At 43.9% G+C, this 12,948-nt stretch overlaps 1 protein-coding gene across 2 annotated transcripts in view; it reads right to left on the bottom strand.

Moving 5' to 3' along the window:
* Positions 1–5,747: 5,747 nt before the first annotated feature.
* The window catches only part of LOC310871087 (kin of IRRE-like protein 1), a 115,130-nt gene continuing 107,929 nt past the window's right edge, over positions 5,748–12,948 (bottom strand). For both annotated transcript variants that reach the window (XM_083782565.1, XM_083782566.1), the window contains exon 15: positions 5,748–11,159. In XM_083782565.1, the coding sequence (XP_083638691.1) occupies positions 10,449–11,159 (711 nt within the window). In that variant the 3' untranslated portion in view covers positions 5,748–10,448. The remainder of the gene's footprint in view (positions 11,160–12,948) is intronic.

Raw genomic sequence — 12,948 nt, 5'->3', positions numbered from 1 at the left:
AGCGGATCACGAAGGTGTTTAATCACAGCTGGTTTGTTCCTGTCTTCCTGCCCCACTAGGCACTGAGGAGCTGGTTTATCAGCCCATGTCCCTGCTGGGACCCACTCTAATTGTCCTGGACATCATCGCCCCTATCCTCCTCATCTGTCTCATCCTCTACTTCCTGCTCATACGACCCAAGCACATCGGAGGTAGGCTATATGTGTGACTTACATATTGTCGCTGTCGGGCAGAAACCTCTTATCTCCATATTCTAACTTTTAGAAGTTAATGTCCTACTTGATCATGCAGCGTCACACAAAAGCCTCAAAGGTAGCAGATCTACAAGCTTCGAGGTGGTTCGAGCTGGTCGATCTGCTACTTTTGCATTTGAATCCTAAAAAAGTAACAGTTTTGGACACGTGAGGTTTCCAACCGACAGACGATATATTGCAATTGGGAGCTGAAACCAGATTAATCTAAAGCTTCTCTTTTGAACAGTAGAGACGGAGTGCCACTTTAAACTGTACTGTATTATCCCATGTCGGGAACAAATAAGAGGATTTACAAACTTGATCTAGGAGAGAACTATCATATTCAGAGAATTGATCTCGCGAATCGTTTTCCCAATGCGATATCAAGGCAAGGACAGTTATGCCATGAGAATAATGTCATTCTAGAGATACTGTAACTTTTGCCTATAATGACATGCACACGTTTGGGACGCCAGAGGTTTGATAATACTTCCACCACGTTTTAACTCTCTTACTCCACAGATCTCAAAACCATGGAGCTGAAGAGCAAGGCGTTAGCTGCTGCTTCTTCTGTCGAGGTACAGTAGGACTGCCTGTGTGATTTCTTGAGTAAAAATGTCTGACTGTATTTCTGCCAACATTGCTCAATGCTGTCCTGTCTCCTGTGTCCTGTTCTTCTCCATTCCTCCAGTTGCTGCACGTGCACGAGTTCGAGGAGGTGCTCAAAGACCCAAGCCTACCGGATTATTTAAAGGGGGCGGCCGTCTACAGCATATCCAAAGGCAGGACGCCTCCCCTACCGAAGCTTGCGCTCATACAGGAGCGCCGCCACCACCCGGACCCTGTTTCACTGGTAAAACTATAGAACCCTCACATGGACTTCTGCATCTACAAGACTTTCAAGCCACATGAACCATAGCATCCTAGCATGTTCTGGGGAGCGAACATTCCCCGAAAATAGATGGTCTGTACTAGCTCGGCAATTTTCTGCAAAGGGCTAAGTGTGGAGGGAAAGTTAAGTATTGACCCCAGGGGGACCGGGGTCAACGAGGTATAAAGGGTTTATGTGGTGAAGAGGATATGTTCGCACCAATCCGACTGGGCTTTCGGATTAGAATAATTATTGTGGTTCAAAAGATCCTCTTGATGCACCTTCTTATGAGAAGCTTCTGTGAAAAGAATTGATGGACAATCTAATTGATGGACAATTGGAGTGAAAGCTTACCTTTTATATGCGCTTGTATATGCCAATCTTCAAGCCCAATACATTTCTAGTCTTTGTACAATAGTATTTTGATCAAATATTTGACGTGCCACAAAATGTTGATGTACAGTATTTAAAATTGTGATGTTTTATTTGTATTTTGCATTTTTCTTTCAAACAAGGAGGTCAGTCATGTATTTGATTTTGTGAGATTTCCAGCACCAGACAGACCCCGAATTGAATGCGTTATTTCCCCTTCACTTGTCATGTTTACACATACTGTATGCATGGCTACAGAGACTGACCTTTAAAGATGAGCGAGGAAGAAGTGGTGAGTGTGATTTTAGGTGCATTTCTATTTTTTATTCATGCTTTAGTTTTAATAGTGATAGTGGAACTCAGAGAGAGAGAGGGAGAGAGGGAGAGAGGGGGCGGGGGAGAGGGAGAGGGAGAGGGAGAGACGGACGGACGGACGGACGGACGGACGGACGGACGGACGGACGGACGGACGGACGGACGAAAGGCAAAAGGAGAGAGGGGGATAACATGCAGCAAAGAGCCTTGGTAAATACTCAAGTAAATATACAGTAGTGTTTAATTCATAATGTACTTTGGTGCGTTTGGAGTCAAAGGAACAATATTTTAAATGCATACAGCGGTAGGGAATGTGCCATTAATCTCAGTGAAATACAAAAATGTACTTAAGTTAAGTTACTTACAGTATAGTTCCACCACTGCTTATTATGTTGTGAGTACACCTAATATGTACGTTTTTAATTATTTGACATTTTGGAAATGAAAATGGGATTTACTGGCGACCCAGTAATGTAGGTTACTGCTATAAGTTATATAACATTTATTCTTCGGTGTGAATGTAATTTATCATACAGTTTAGTTGCAAAACAGTGGGATCCAAAAGTCCAAGAGTGCAACCGATATTTGTATTGTTGTTTTATTTTATTGTTGATCTACTGTATGGGATGTTCATTTTATTTATTGTACACTGTCTTCAAATGCAGTGACCAACTTTTATTTTTAGGGAAATAGCAACGTTTCGGCCTATGCGGCCTTCATCAGGCTATCTTTATGAACACAAATGGGAAAGCATCCTTTTTGTAGGCTGTCTGGCCTAAAGGTAAGCCTATCAGAACAAAAGAAAAGACATGACATCACTCAACTTAAGGTGACAGGTACTCATGTGGTTAAATGAGAACAAAAAAGTCATATAAAAACTCAATACACCTGTGCAAAGTAATAAGAAAAAATCATAATCCATATTAATCATGACAGTATACAAATGGTAATATTATTAAATAATAAAGTATACAAAAATCATGATCAAGAAACATATTGCAGGTTGAAGCTTCATGAAAAACTTTCCCTGTGAAAGAAAAAAGGGAACAGTTTACAAGAGGTAAAACCAAGTACAAAATCAAATCAACAATACAATAAGTTAAAAACTGGAGCAAACTGAAGGATAAAAACAAAGATCACAGCATGACATTTAATAAAAGTTCATCATTAAGGCCTCTAGGTGCCAATGTTTGTAATGTGAAGATCCAAAATGCTTCACGTCTTTTTAACAGCATTTAAATGTACAGCACCTTGTAACATTTGTTTTGAAAGGTGCTTTATAAATCTACCCTAACATTGATCAGCATCATGGTCAATATTTCAGTCGGTATCGTGGTCAGTATCATGGTCAGTATTATGATAGTATCTTGGTCAGTTGACAGTATGCATGGTCTGTATGTCAATATCATGGTCAGTATCATGGTCTGTAGCCTACTTTGTATCATGGTCGGTATCACAGTATCATACATGTCAGTATGACAGTTTAATGTAATAATAATTTACTGGTAGAATGTCCCATGTATTTCTGTATAGAATAGGCCTACTACACTGCGTTTACTAGGCCCTACTAGGCATAAAATACCTCTGTCACTGTTTGGCTAGCCTCGGAAACCCAGACGTTTTATTTCATCATTGTTTATGCTTAAGCCATACCATGTTGTTCACCACCAGATGGCGACAGAGCACAACAAAACGCTCCCCTCGAACAGACGCCTCTGTAGTCTGTCCTGCTCTCTCTCAATCCACTTCCAAAACACAAAGCCAGTGACATCATCTGCGGAGGGACAGAGGGTGCGCGAAGGACAAATGTCTTAGAATGCATTACATCATTCTCCAATAATATGATAATATATCTCTGGTACTGAGTGCGGTGCCAGACACGAGAAGGGCCATAATCCATACTGACTGTCTCAGATGGGGTGGGGAGGGGAGGGGAGGGGAGGGGGGAGATGAGACGAGAAGGGAGTCAGGAGGAGCAGAACATTCCTGAAGGTTATTCCACACATTATTCCTCCGTGGGAGTGGGGAGAGAGAGGATAATCACTAACCACAGAGAAGCAGGGAGGTGTGTGTGTGTGTTTTTGTGTGTGTGTGTGTGCGCGCGCGCGCGTGTGCGGGGTCTGTCGGTCTGTCCACAGCTCCACTGCCTTGTTATATCTCCTTTCTATCACCTCTCTTTCACAAAGGTGCCAAAGAGTAGGGAGGAACGGAGCTGGAGAGGGAGAATAATGGGGACGGAAATTATAGGCAAGAGGATGTGGTGTAGAGAGGAGAGGGGAAAGGAAGGGGACGATGAAGATTGGTGGAGGAAGGGCAAAAGAAACAATAAGATGAGAGAAGAGGGGACAAGGGGAGAGAGCGGAGTAGAGGAGATGTAAGCAATAAGAATGAGAATTTGAGAGATGAGGTTTAATGAGAACAAATCAAGGAGAAAGCCAGAGAGGAGAGGAAGACAAGTGAGGGGAGGAGAACCAATGAGAGAAGAGGAGAGGACACAAGACATAAAGGAGAGCATAGGAAGGGAACGGGGAGAGGAGGAGGTAGCGAGACAAAGGAGAGCATAGGAAGGGAATGGGGGGAGAGGAGGAGGTAGCGAGACAAAGGAGAGCATAGGAAGGGAATGGGGGAGAGGAGGAGGTAGCGAGACATAAAGGAGAGCATAGGAAGGGAATAGGGGGGAGAGGAGGAGGTAGCGAGACATAAAGGAGAGCATAGGAAGGGAATGGGGGGAGAGGAGGAGGTAGCGAGACAAAGGAGAGCATAGGAAGGGAATGGGTGAGAGGAGGAGGTAGCGAGACAAAGGAGAGCATAGGAAGGGAATGGGGGAGAGGAGGAGGTAGCGAGACAAAGGAGAGCATAGGAAGGGAATGGGGGAGAGGAGGAGGTAGCGAGACATAAAGGAGAGCATAGGAAGGGAATGGGGGAGAGGAGGTAGCGAGACATAAAGGAGAGCATAGGAAGGGAATGGGGGGAGAGGAGGAGAGGTAGAGTAGAGCAGAGGACACGAGACATGCATGAGGGCATAACCGGCATAGGAAAGGAGAGAGAAGACGTGAGCGGCAAGCAGAGAGAGGGCAGGACAGGAGACCCAAGGAGTTGTAAAACTGATGTGATTGATTCTGAGAGGAGAGAGGAGAAATGAGACAAGCCTTAAGGACATTTATTTGTCTCTTTGTCCTGTTCTTCTCCCCTGTTTGGTTTGCTCGTTAGTGTTTGTATTCTGTGTCTAGTTTCCACAGTTCTATGTTCCGCATGTTCGCTGTCTAGGTTTTGTAGATCTGATACTCTTTCATTCCCAGGTGTTATTTGTTGTAATCTTCCCAGCTGTCTCCTGTTAGTAATCCTCCCCCTGTGTATAAGTACTGCCTACTGCCCTGCTTTCTGGGTTCTTTGTTAGTCTGTAGTTCCTCTGTTAGAAGATGTAAGGAACCTGTGTCTAGTTATGTTCAGGATTTGGACCATAATGAACCATGTTGATTTATCTTATTAGACAGAAATGCAAAACAGTACGACGAGTACAGTGACAGTCACAACACTTATCTTGTGCATCGCCTTAACCCTTACCCCTAAACTTATTGGCCACATTTTTCAAATTTTAAAAACATCTAAAAATGTTTCAGCTATAGGATCACATATAGGGTCCTATGTATTCAATTGATCAACATATTAAAAACACTAGAGGTTTGTAGAACATCTACTGCCGAAATATATATACTGGAGAGCTGGAATGTTTTGTACTAGTCAAAGTCTACAAAGTAACTAAAGTTTTTAAATAATTGTAGTGGAGTAAAAAAGTACAATATTTGCATCTAAGTTGTAGTGGAGTACTGAAGTACTGGAAATCTGTACAGTATTTGAGTAAATGTTTGTTTCCAGACTTTCCACCACTGGAGCAGAGACAGTGAGTGTAGTCACAAACCAAAGGAGGTCCTGTCATTGTTCTTATGAAAGCTGTGTATCATTTATTTTCTGTAATACTGTGGAAAAATAATTACATATAATTTGCAAACAAAAGTTATACAACAAACAAAAGGTAACATGAAAATAAAAGAAACGTTTCAATATCTTGCACTGTATTTTTTGCACGTTTTCTTTTTTTGTCTTTTTTGTCTTGACGAACAGATATAGAAAGAAACGAATACCAAAAACAGAACGTAATAATACAATATATAATCTTATCTGAAGAACAATATGTATAAGAATATAAAATAAGAATGTGACAACGATGATATGGAGGGTATATATATGCTGATTCACTGACACACACACACACAAGCACACGCACACGCGCGCTTGCATGCACACGCACACACACCGCACACGCACACTTTTCAAGTGCAAAAAAATGATATGAAATCCTTCACACGTTGGACAGATCATTGTCTTAATATATACTCGAAAATACCAACCATAAAGCAGAAGAAAAACCCACTCCCTCTTTAAGGAGCGAGCAGAACAGGCTCAACAGCTGGATGAGGGACGAGAGGGACTGTGTCGGCTCATTCCTCATGTCCTAAGGCAACACGATGTCTCTCTCCATCTCTGTCTCTCTGTCACGTCCTACAGCCCAGCAGGCGGTCCCCTCCCACAAGATCACACAATGTTGGGATTATAGGTTGCCGACACGCATGTATGCATACATGTACAGTACAAGTCCACAGGTGTGTCCACATGCACACAAGATACTGTAGTGTGCCGGCTTTCCTGACGTGATGCATGCTCCGTTGTATGACTGTTTCCCGCACCGAAAGTAGCATAATATACAAGCTTGTACTGCTATTTCCGGCATTCGACAGGATCAGGCTCTATTATACACACACTGGCAGCAATGCCGGCACTATTACAAGTGTTTATCTGCTTAGTTCATTTCTGCTGCACAGTTTTTGTCGCCCCGATGGAGGTTCCAAACACATTAAAAATGAACACCAGGCTACATGGGAGTCTCTATTGGCCAGGGATTACATGAGACAGCATGGATCGAGAAGAGCTTGGAGAAGCTCCATGCCATGAGCCAGGCATGCCTGCTTCTGGCCTGGGTTTGGCCTATTTGGGAGAAGGAAACTTGCCCATTTTGTGGCCTGGTTGTGAAGTCATTATGGCCACAGAAAGGAATGCCACTGACCCACTCCCATTTATCTATACTGGATTGATGAAATCAGAGACCCCCCCCCCCATTCCATGCATACAAAGGAACGTAGAATAGTAGTATGTGTACAACTACAACATCAGTCCTTCCATTGGTGATGACATACTATAATGTAATACAATACCATTGACATGAGGGACGGCATCTATGAAACAAAAGTGAATGTTTTGATTGAAATGAGCTTGTGATGTTATTGTATTCTGTAACAGATGATTTCCCCTAACTCCCACCCCACACAACACACATACACACACATGTATATATACAAGCTAGAGGTCTATTCTAATCTATATATTTGTTTGTTTTTCTACAGGAATAGAAAAAGGAGAGCCATTGCAGAATGGACATTCCAAACAAATGGAGGTTAAATGTTACAAACTAGGGAGTCTGTATAGGCTACACTATTTGCCGTCTGCGCGTCACCTTTTTGACTTTCTGTTCACCGGGGAGGGGTTACACGGGAAGTGCAAATTGATCCGCCTGTCTGTAGACAAAGGAGTGGTGAAAACCGCAGAAATCACCTCGATCACGGATCAAACAAATTGGCACATTTTTTATATCTTTGTTACATCTCTCATATTGTTACTGATCATCATAATTATTATTAATAATTATTATTATTTGCACCATGAGCGAGTAAGAACTAATTGATGCTAACATGCAGGCGTAAAGAGGGGCTGTAGCATCAAGTAGCGAGTTGGCTGTGTCCTGTAAGCATCCAGATGGCCCGTGCATATCCACTGGCCTCAATGCTTCCTTTTCATCAAATTGACTTGCCTTACTCAAGGTCACATCAATGCAGAGAGCCTGCTGCAGTCAGAACCCTATTAAAGGGGCTTTAACGAGGTAACAGTATGCGTCCACGCTGTAAAAAAGTGTGTCGTGTATATGCTCTGTCTGGAGCCACAGAAAAGCATGGCATTGTAATCATAATGGCTCAAAAGTCATACAATGTTGCCTCATGTTATTTTTCTTTACGGCTCGATTTGTGTTGGTATTAACATTATTATGTTTATAAGCATCTGTACGAGCGGTTCCAAGGCCATAATGTATACTGAAGACTGACAGAGCTGTCACAAAAGTCTAATTTACCAATGATTTTCATTGATTTTCATTTTCAAGACATGATGTTCACACATCAGGAAATAATGCAGACTTAAGATGGACAAGAATTGTACACTAGCAATGGTAAAAGCCCCCAGTACTGCATTGTTACAGTATAGTGGATAGTGGATACTGTAGCAAAAGAAAAAATATTATTTATTTTTATAAGCAGGGTTTTGGCAACAGTGCGCAAAGTGAGCAGTGTCTGTTTTGGAAGTTCTATGTCAGCCACCCAGACTGCTGCTCATAAAAGGCTCTCTGGTCAAACAGCTGATAATTTAATTGTCCATTGTCCAAGACCAACTCATCCCCTTTAAAAAATAAAACCTCTCCCCAAAGAAAAAGCTCAAAAACACAACTTTGATGCCGAAAAAGTGAATGTCACCCAAAACTCTGAACCTTTGGTCCACAACTCCTTATAAAAATACTATAAAATGTTTTGCCTTCTTTCTTTTTTTTGTATGTTTGTGTATAAATATGGAACAAAAAAGGTCTACTCTACTGTGCAAGTGAGAGAAACAAATTCAGTTTGACACTTGAAGATGGGGGAGGTATTTTTGTACAAACTGCAGAAATTCATGGAACGCAAAGGCGCTTTTCTCTCCCCTAGCTGTCGCACTTCAACAAATATACAGCATTGACCCTCAAATGAAACGTATACGGTACACAAATGTAATATTATGACATACCGGTATAACATCAAAAAAGACGAGGGAAGGAGCATCTTGAGTGTCTTGCTACCCGCCCTTTTTCCTTTCGTCTAGATGTGGACCGGGGCCCCTCAGGGCTCTATACTAGGTCTGCTAATATTTCACATCTACGCTGAATCTCTCCCAAATCCGATGTGATGTAAACATTTGGCGAAAATAGCCCATATACAAGCTCTAGTTGAGAGCTTATAGATCGGCTGTTTTCGCCAAATGTTCTGCCCCCCAATGGGAGTTTGCACGTCTTGCGTGCACTTGGCACATAATCATTGGCACACCGCACAGTCTTTGTACCACTCTTAAGAAAGCATAATATCCCACCTAAAGCACAGGTATACAGATATTGTATGCTATATGCCATTTATTTACGCCCTGCACCACCCAACGGCAAGAGGCATTAGGTGGTGACGGGAGTTAAAATCCGGATATCAAAGTCCAAGCTGCCCCGATGCTGTAGAAATCACAGAGGTCTTTCCGTGTGGATATGTTCTAATATTGTGTGTGTGTGTGTGTGTGTGTGTGTGTGTGTACAAGAGGGAGGTTTTCCATAGGTCAAAGTACTGCATCACACTGTATATATACTGTATAGGTTTGTACAAGGTAATAATATTAACTCTAAAAATGACCCCGACTGAGATTCATTTTTTGCTTATATATACAGAAATGGGATGTGAGGGAAAGAGTTGAAGCAGGGATATTATATTGTCTATAAGCGAGAGGAGGCCCAGAGGGAGAAAAGGACAACACTTTGCACCTTCAACCCTCCAGCTCTGCCTCTTCTTGTCGAAAAAAAAGTGCCCTCATTTCATTCTTTCTTTTCTCATTTCATTTCACGTGTCCCTCTGTCTCTCTCTCTTGATTGTGGCTTTCGCTGCCTTTAGTCCCAGCGTGTAACATTGCACACGGTAGAAAGATCAAGCTAAAGTGTTTTGAGTGTCAATGTAGTGTGCGATAACTTGTTCATGTATTGCTGCTATCTGTACGCACTACTGCTGCTAAACTACGCGGTGTGCACTGTGCACTGATGCCAGTGCTACAGCCATGAGTTACACCTGGCTGTGTGTGGGACGGGTGCTGTGCACCGCTACATGACCAAGTATACATCATAACATCCACTGATGTATGCCAAACCCAAACCTCATGCACTAGCTACTGCATGGACAGCAACACCCAAGAGTGTCAAATTGAACTTTACACACAGGCTTTCTTCTTTTATGTTCGAATTGATTCGCCGGAAATATATATTTTTCAAACTTGTTTGTCATTAATACAGTCGTGCAATGCAAATAGTACGCAGTCGAGTTTTCCACTGTTTTGATCCTAAATATTCACAGACGATTTTGGTATCGTTTATTATTTGTCATGCTCCAAAGTGTAAAGACCTCAAGTAAAAATGGACCTGTGGGTGTCCACACTTAGACTGACAAAAAGGATTTTGCAGAAAAAAAGGAGTTGAAGCTTGAGTTTCAAGTATGTAGAAGGTGTGTGTGTGTGTGTGTGTGTGTGTGTGTGTGTGTGTGTGTGTGTGTGTGTGTGTGTGTGTGTGTGTGTGTGTGTGTGTGTGTGTGTGTGTGTGTGTGTGTGTGTGTGTGTGTGTGCGCGTGTTTGTGCGTGTTTGTGTGTGTGAGAGAGAGTGTGAGAGAGTACCACAGCAGGAAACTATCCAGGTGTGTACCTGTACGTCAGTGTGTGTGGGTATCTCACACATGAGTCTGCATTCTCTGCGTGTGTCTGTGGGAATAGTCAGAGGGAGGCGATGAGTAGGAGAAGCGTGTAGAACTCCCATACTTCCCCAGTCCCGTTTCCGGGCTAGTCGGTACGGGTCCCGGGCCAGGCCCCGGCCCGGGCCCTTGTCCTGGCCCCGGGCCTCCTCCTTGCACCGCGCCCTGACTCATCCCTTGTCCCGTCGGGTACATCTCGTAGGCCGGCCCTTCCTCTATGGGCGGGGCGAAGCCCATGCGGTAGCTGGGGTACTGGGAGGGGGAGGGGTAGCCGTAGTTGTCGTAGGCCAGCTGGGTGTTGGCGTCCAACAGGCCACAGTCTCCGGCATAGTCTCCGGGAGACGGGAGCGCGGGATTAGGCGGCGGCGGCGCTTGCTGGCTCTGTGCCTGCGCGGCGGCCGCTGCCCGGGTGAAGGTGTTGAACTGGGCGTAGCCGGCGTGGGACATCCTGGAGGGGGGTCTGGGGTCGTAGCAGCCGGACCGGGAGCCGGGCACCCCGCCGGGGGGCATGCCGCTGCCGGTGGCGCCCCCACCGGCCGGTGGTCCACCGGGGGCGGAGCCGACCGGTCCGCTGCCGCCACCGCCAGGGTTCTGGGGGCGGAACTCGCCCTGGTAGTGGATGGCCCGAGACTGAGGCCGCGCCTCCTCGTGGGTGGTGGCTCGGACGTTGTAGTAGCCATTGGTGGGGTCCTGAAAGAACAGGGCTGTTAAGGCCAGATAATAATGGAGAAAATAACCTACTAGGGATGTTTTGGGCTACATCGATATCCAATATAATTAATTGCTGTTATGGCAGATAACCAATGTCGATATGATCTCATTCTGTATTAAAACATTATAATAATTTTGTCCATTCTGAAAAATACATGTAAGGGTATATCTGCACTGCTGGTTTAGGCAAGTCAGATTTAACTTTAATACCTAATATTTAATATTGTGAGCTTGTAGATCTGTTCAAGCTACAGACAGTGTTGCCAAGTCTGCAGCCTCATTATAAGCTACTTTGAGATTGTTTATCTGTAAAGTTGCTTTAAAATATTGGGGATCCTTGACATGAAAATGTTGGAGAACCACTGCTCTAAAACAACATTCGACAATAAAGTTTGACAGTCAGCCCTAGTTGCTTCGTTTGGACTTATGTTCATTGACCTGGTTGCTTGTTTCTCACTCGCAAATCTGGCAACGCAAAGCTGTTTGTTTGGTTAGCTTAGCAGAAACTCTAGCAGTCACCATGCTGCTGCCAGCATCATGAATAAATGCAGTTTAGCACAATCTTTTGTTCAACATCTTATGGATATGTTTCTGGCTGCCATCGCTGCCTCTTCCTTTTCCTCTCTTCAGTAGTAAGTAGTAAGTAGTAGTATACGTGTATATTTTGCTCCTCCCACCACACGCATCGCCCATGCATGCACGCACGTACACACACACACACACGCACGCACGCACGCACGCACGCACACTGACACACACCATGTGACACCACCTGATACATTAAAAAACAACTATCATACCGTTGTGTTTGCCGATATATGGCCCATCCCTAGTTCCTACAGTATACGGTAACCTGCATGGTTAGGCTACAGGTACAAACCTGCTGGTAGCATATTGCTGCTGTCAGACAGAAAAAGCTTGTCTACAAGTCTACTCTCCACACTGTGGCTTACTGTTAAGGACTCCCAGTCAAAAGCTCTATTGATTACCCTTTCAACTAAAGAGTGGGAGGAAATTGTAGACTTTGATTGATTATTATAACACATAAGTTTACTTTTGTACTTTTACTCAAGTACATTTTGAATATGGGACTTCTACTTGTAACAGAGTACATCTACATTGCAATTTTGATACTTTTCCCCCCTTTTTTACTTAAGAAAAACGAGTACTTTTTCCACCACTGCCTGTATGAGAACACGATGTAAGCACAAAGTGCACAAAATGTAGATGTGCTGTTTGTTGTACACGTTGTTTTGGGTGAAAATGTAGTGACACAAGAGAAGCCGGTCGGTCACGCTTAGCTCGGGTCACTTCAGTGAACCCCAGAATGTACAAGAATGCAGTCCAACATCTGGGACTGTGGAATGAATACAGATAGAGAGGTGCCCGTTGGGCACTGGCCTACTTGGAGCGATGCAAGTTGGAAATTAATGCCCCACCCAGTTATTATGTCTGTGTCCCTTTATGCCCATATATGGAGTTCTAGGGGTGATCAGGTGTGACCAATTGGCTTATTTGGGCCCTGTCCAGAGCCTGGGCAGAGGCTTTTTTGCTGGTTCTGGACAACCGGCACTCAACACCGGGCACTGCACTCCCTGTGGTGGTGTGGAACGCGTGTGTCGAATTTGAAGTCGGTGGGGCGAACGGTTTTGGATTTACGTGGATTACAGACATACAGAGACTTGGTGCACGCATTTATAGATAGAATAGATAGATGTTGTTCTCACTACTACTGCATCACAGCATGCTAACATATCAGCCACCGTGG

The sequence above is a fragment of the Protomyctophum parallelum genome, assembly GCF_964188405.1.
Source record: "Protomyctophum parallelum genome assembly, chromosome: 14".
NCBI classification, from domain to species: Eukaryota; Metazoa; Chordata; class Actinopteri; order Myctophiformes; family Myctophidae; genus Protomyctophum; species Protomyctophum parallelum.
Note: the sequence above shows the minus strand (reverse complement) of the source record. Positions and strands in the feature narration are given on the sequence as shown.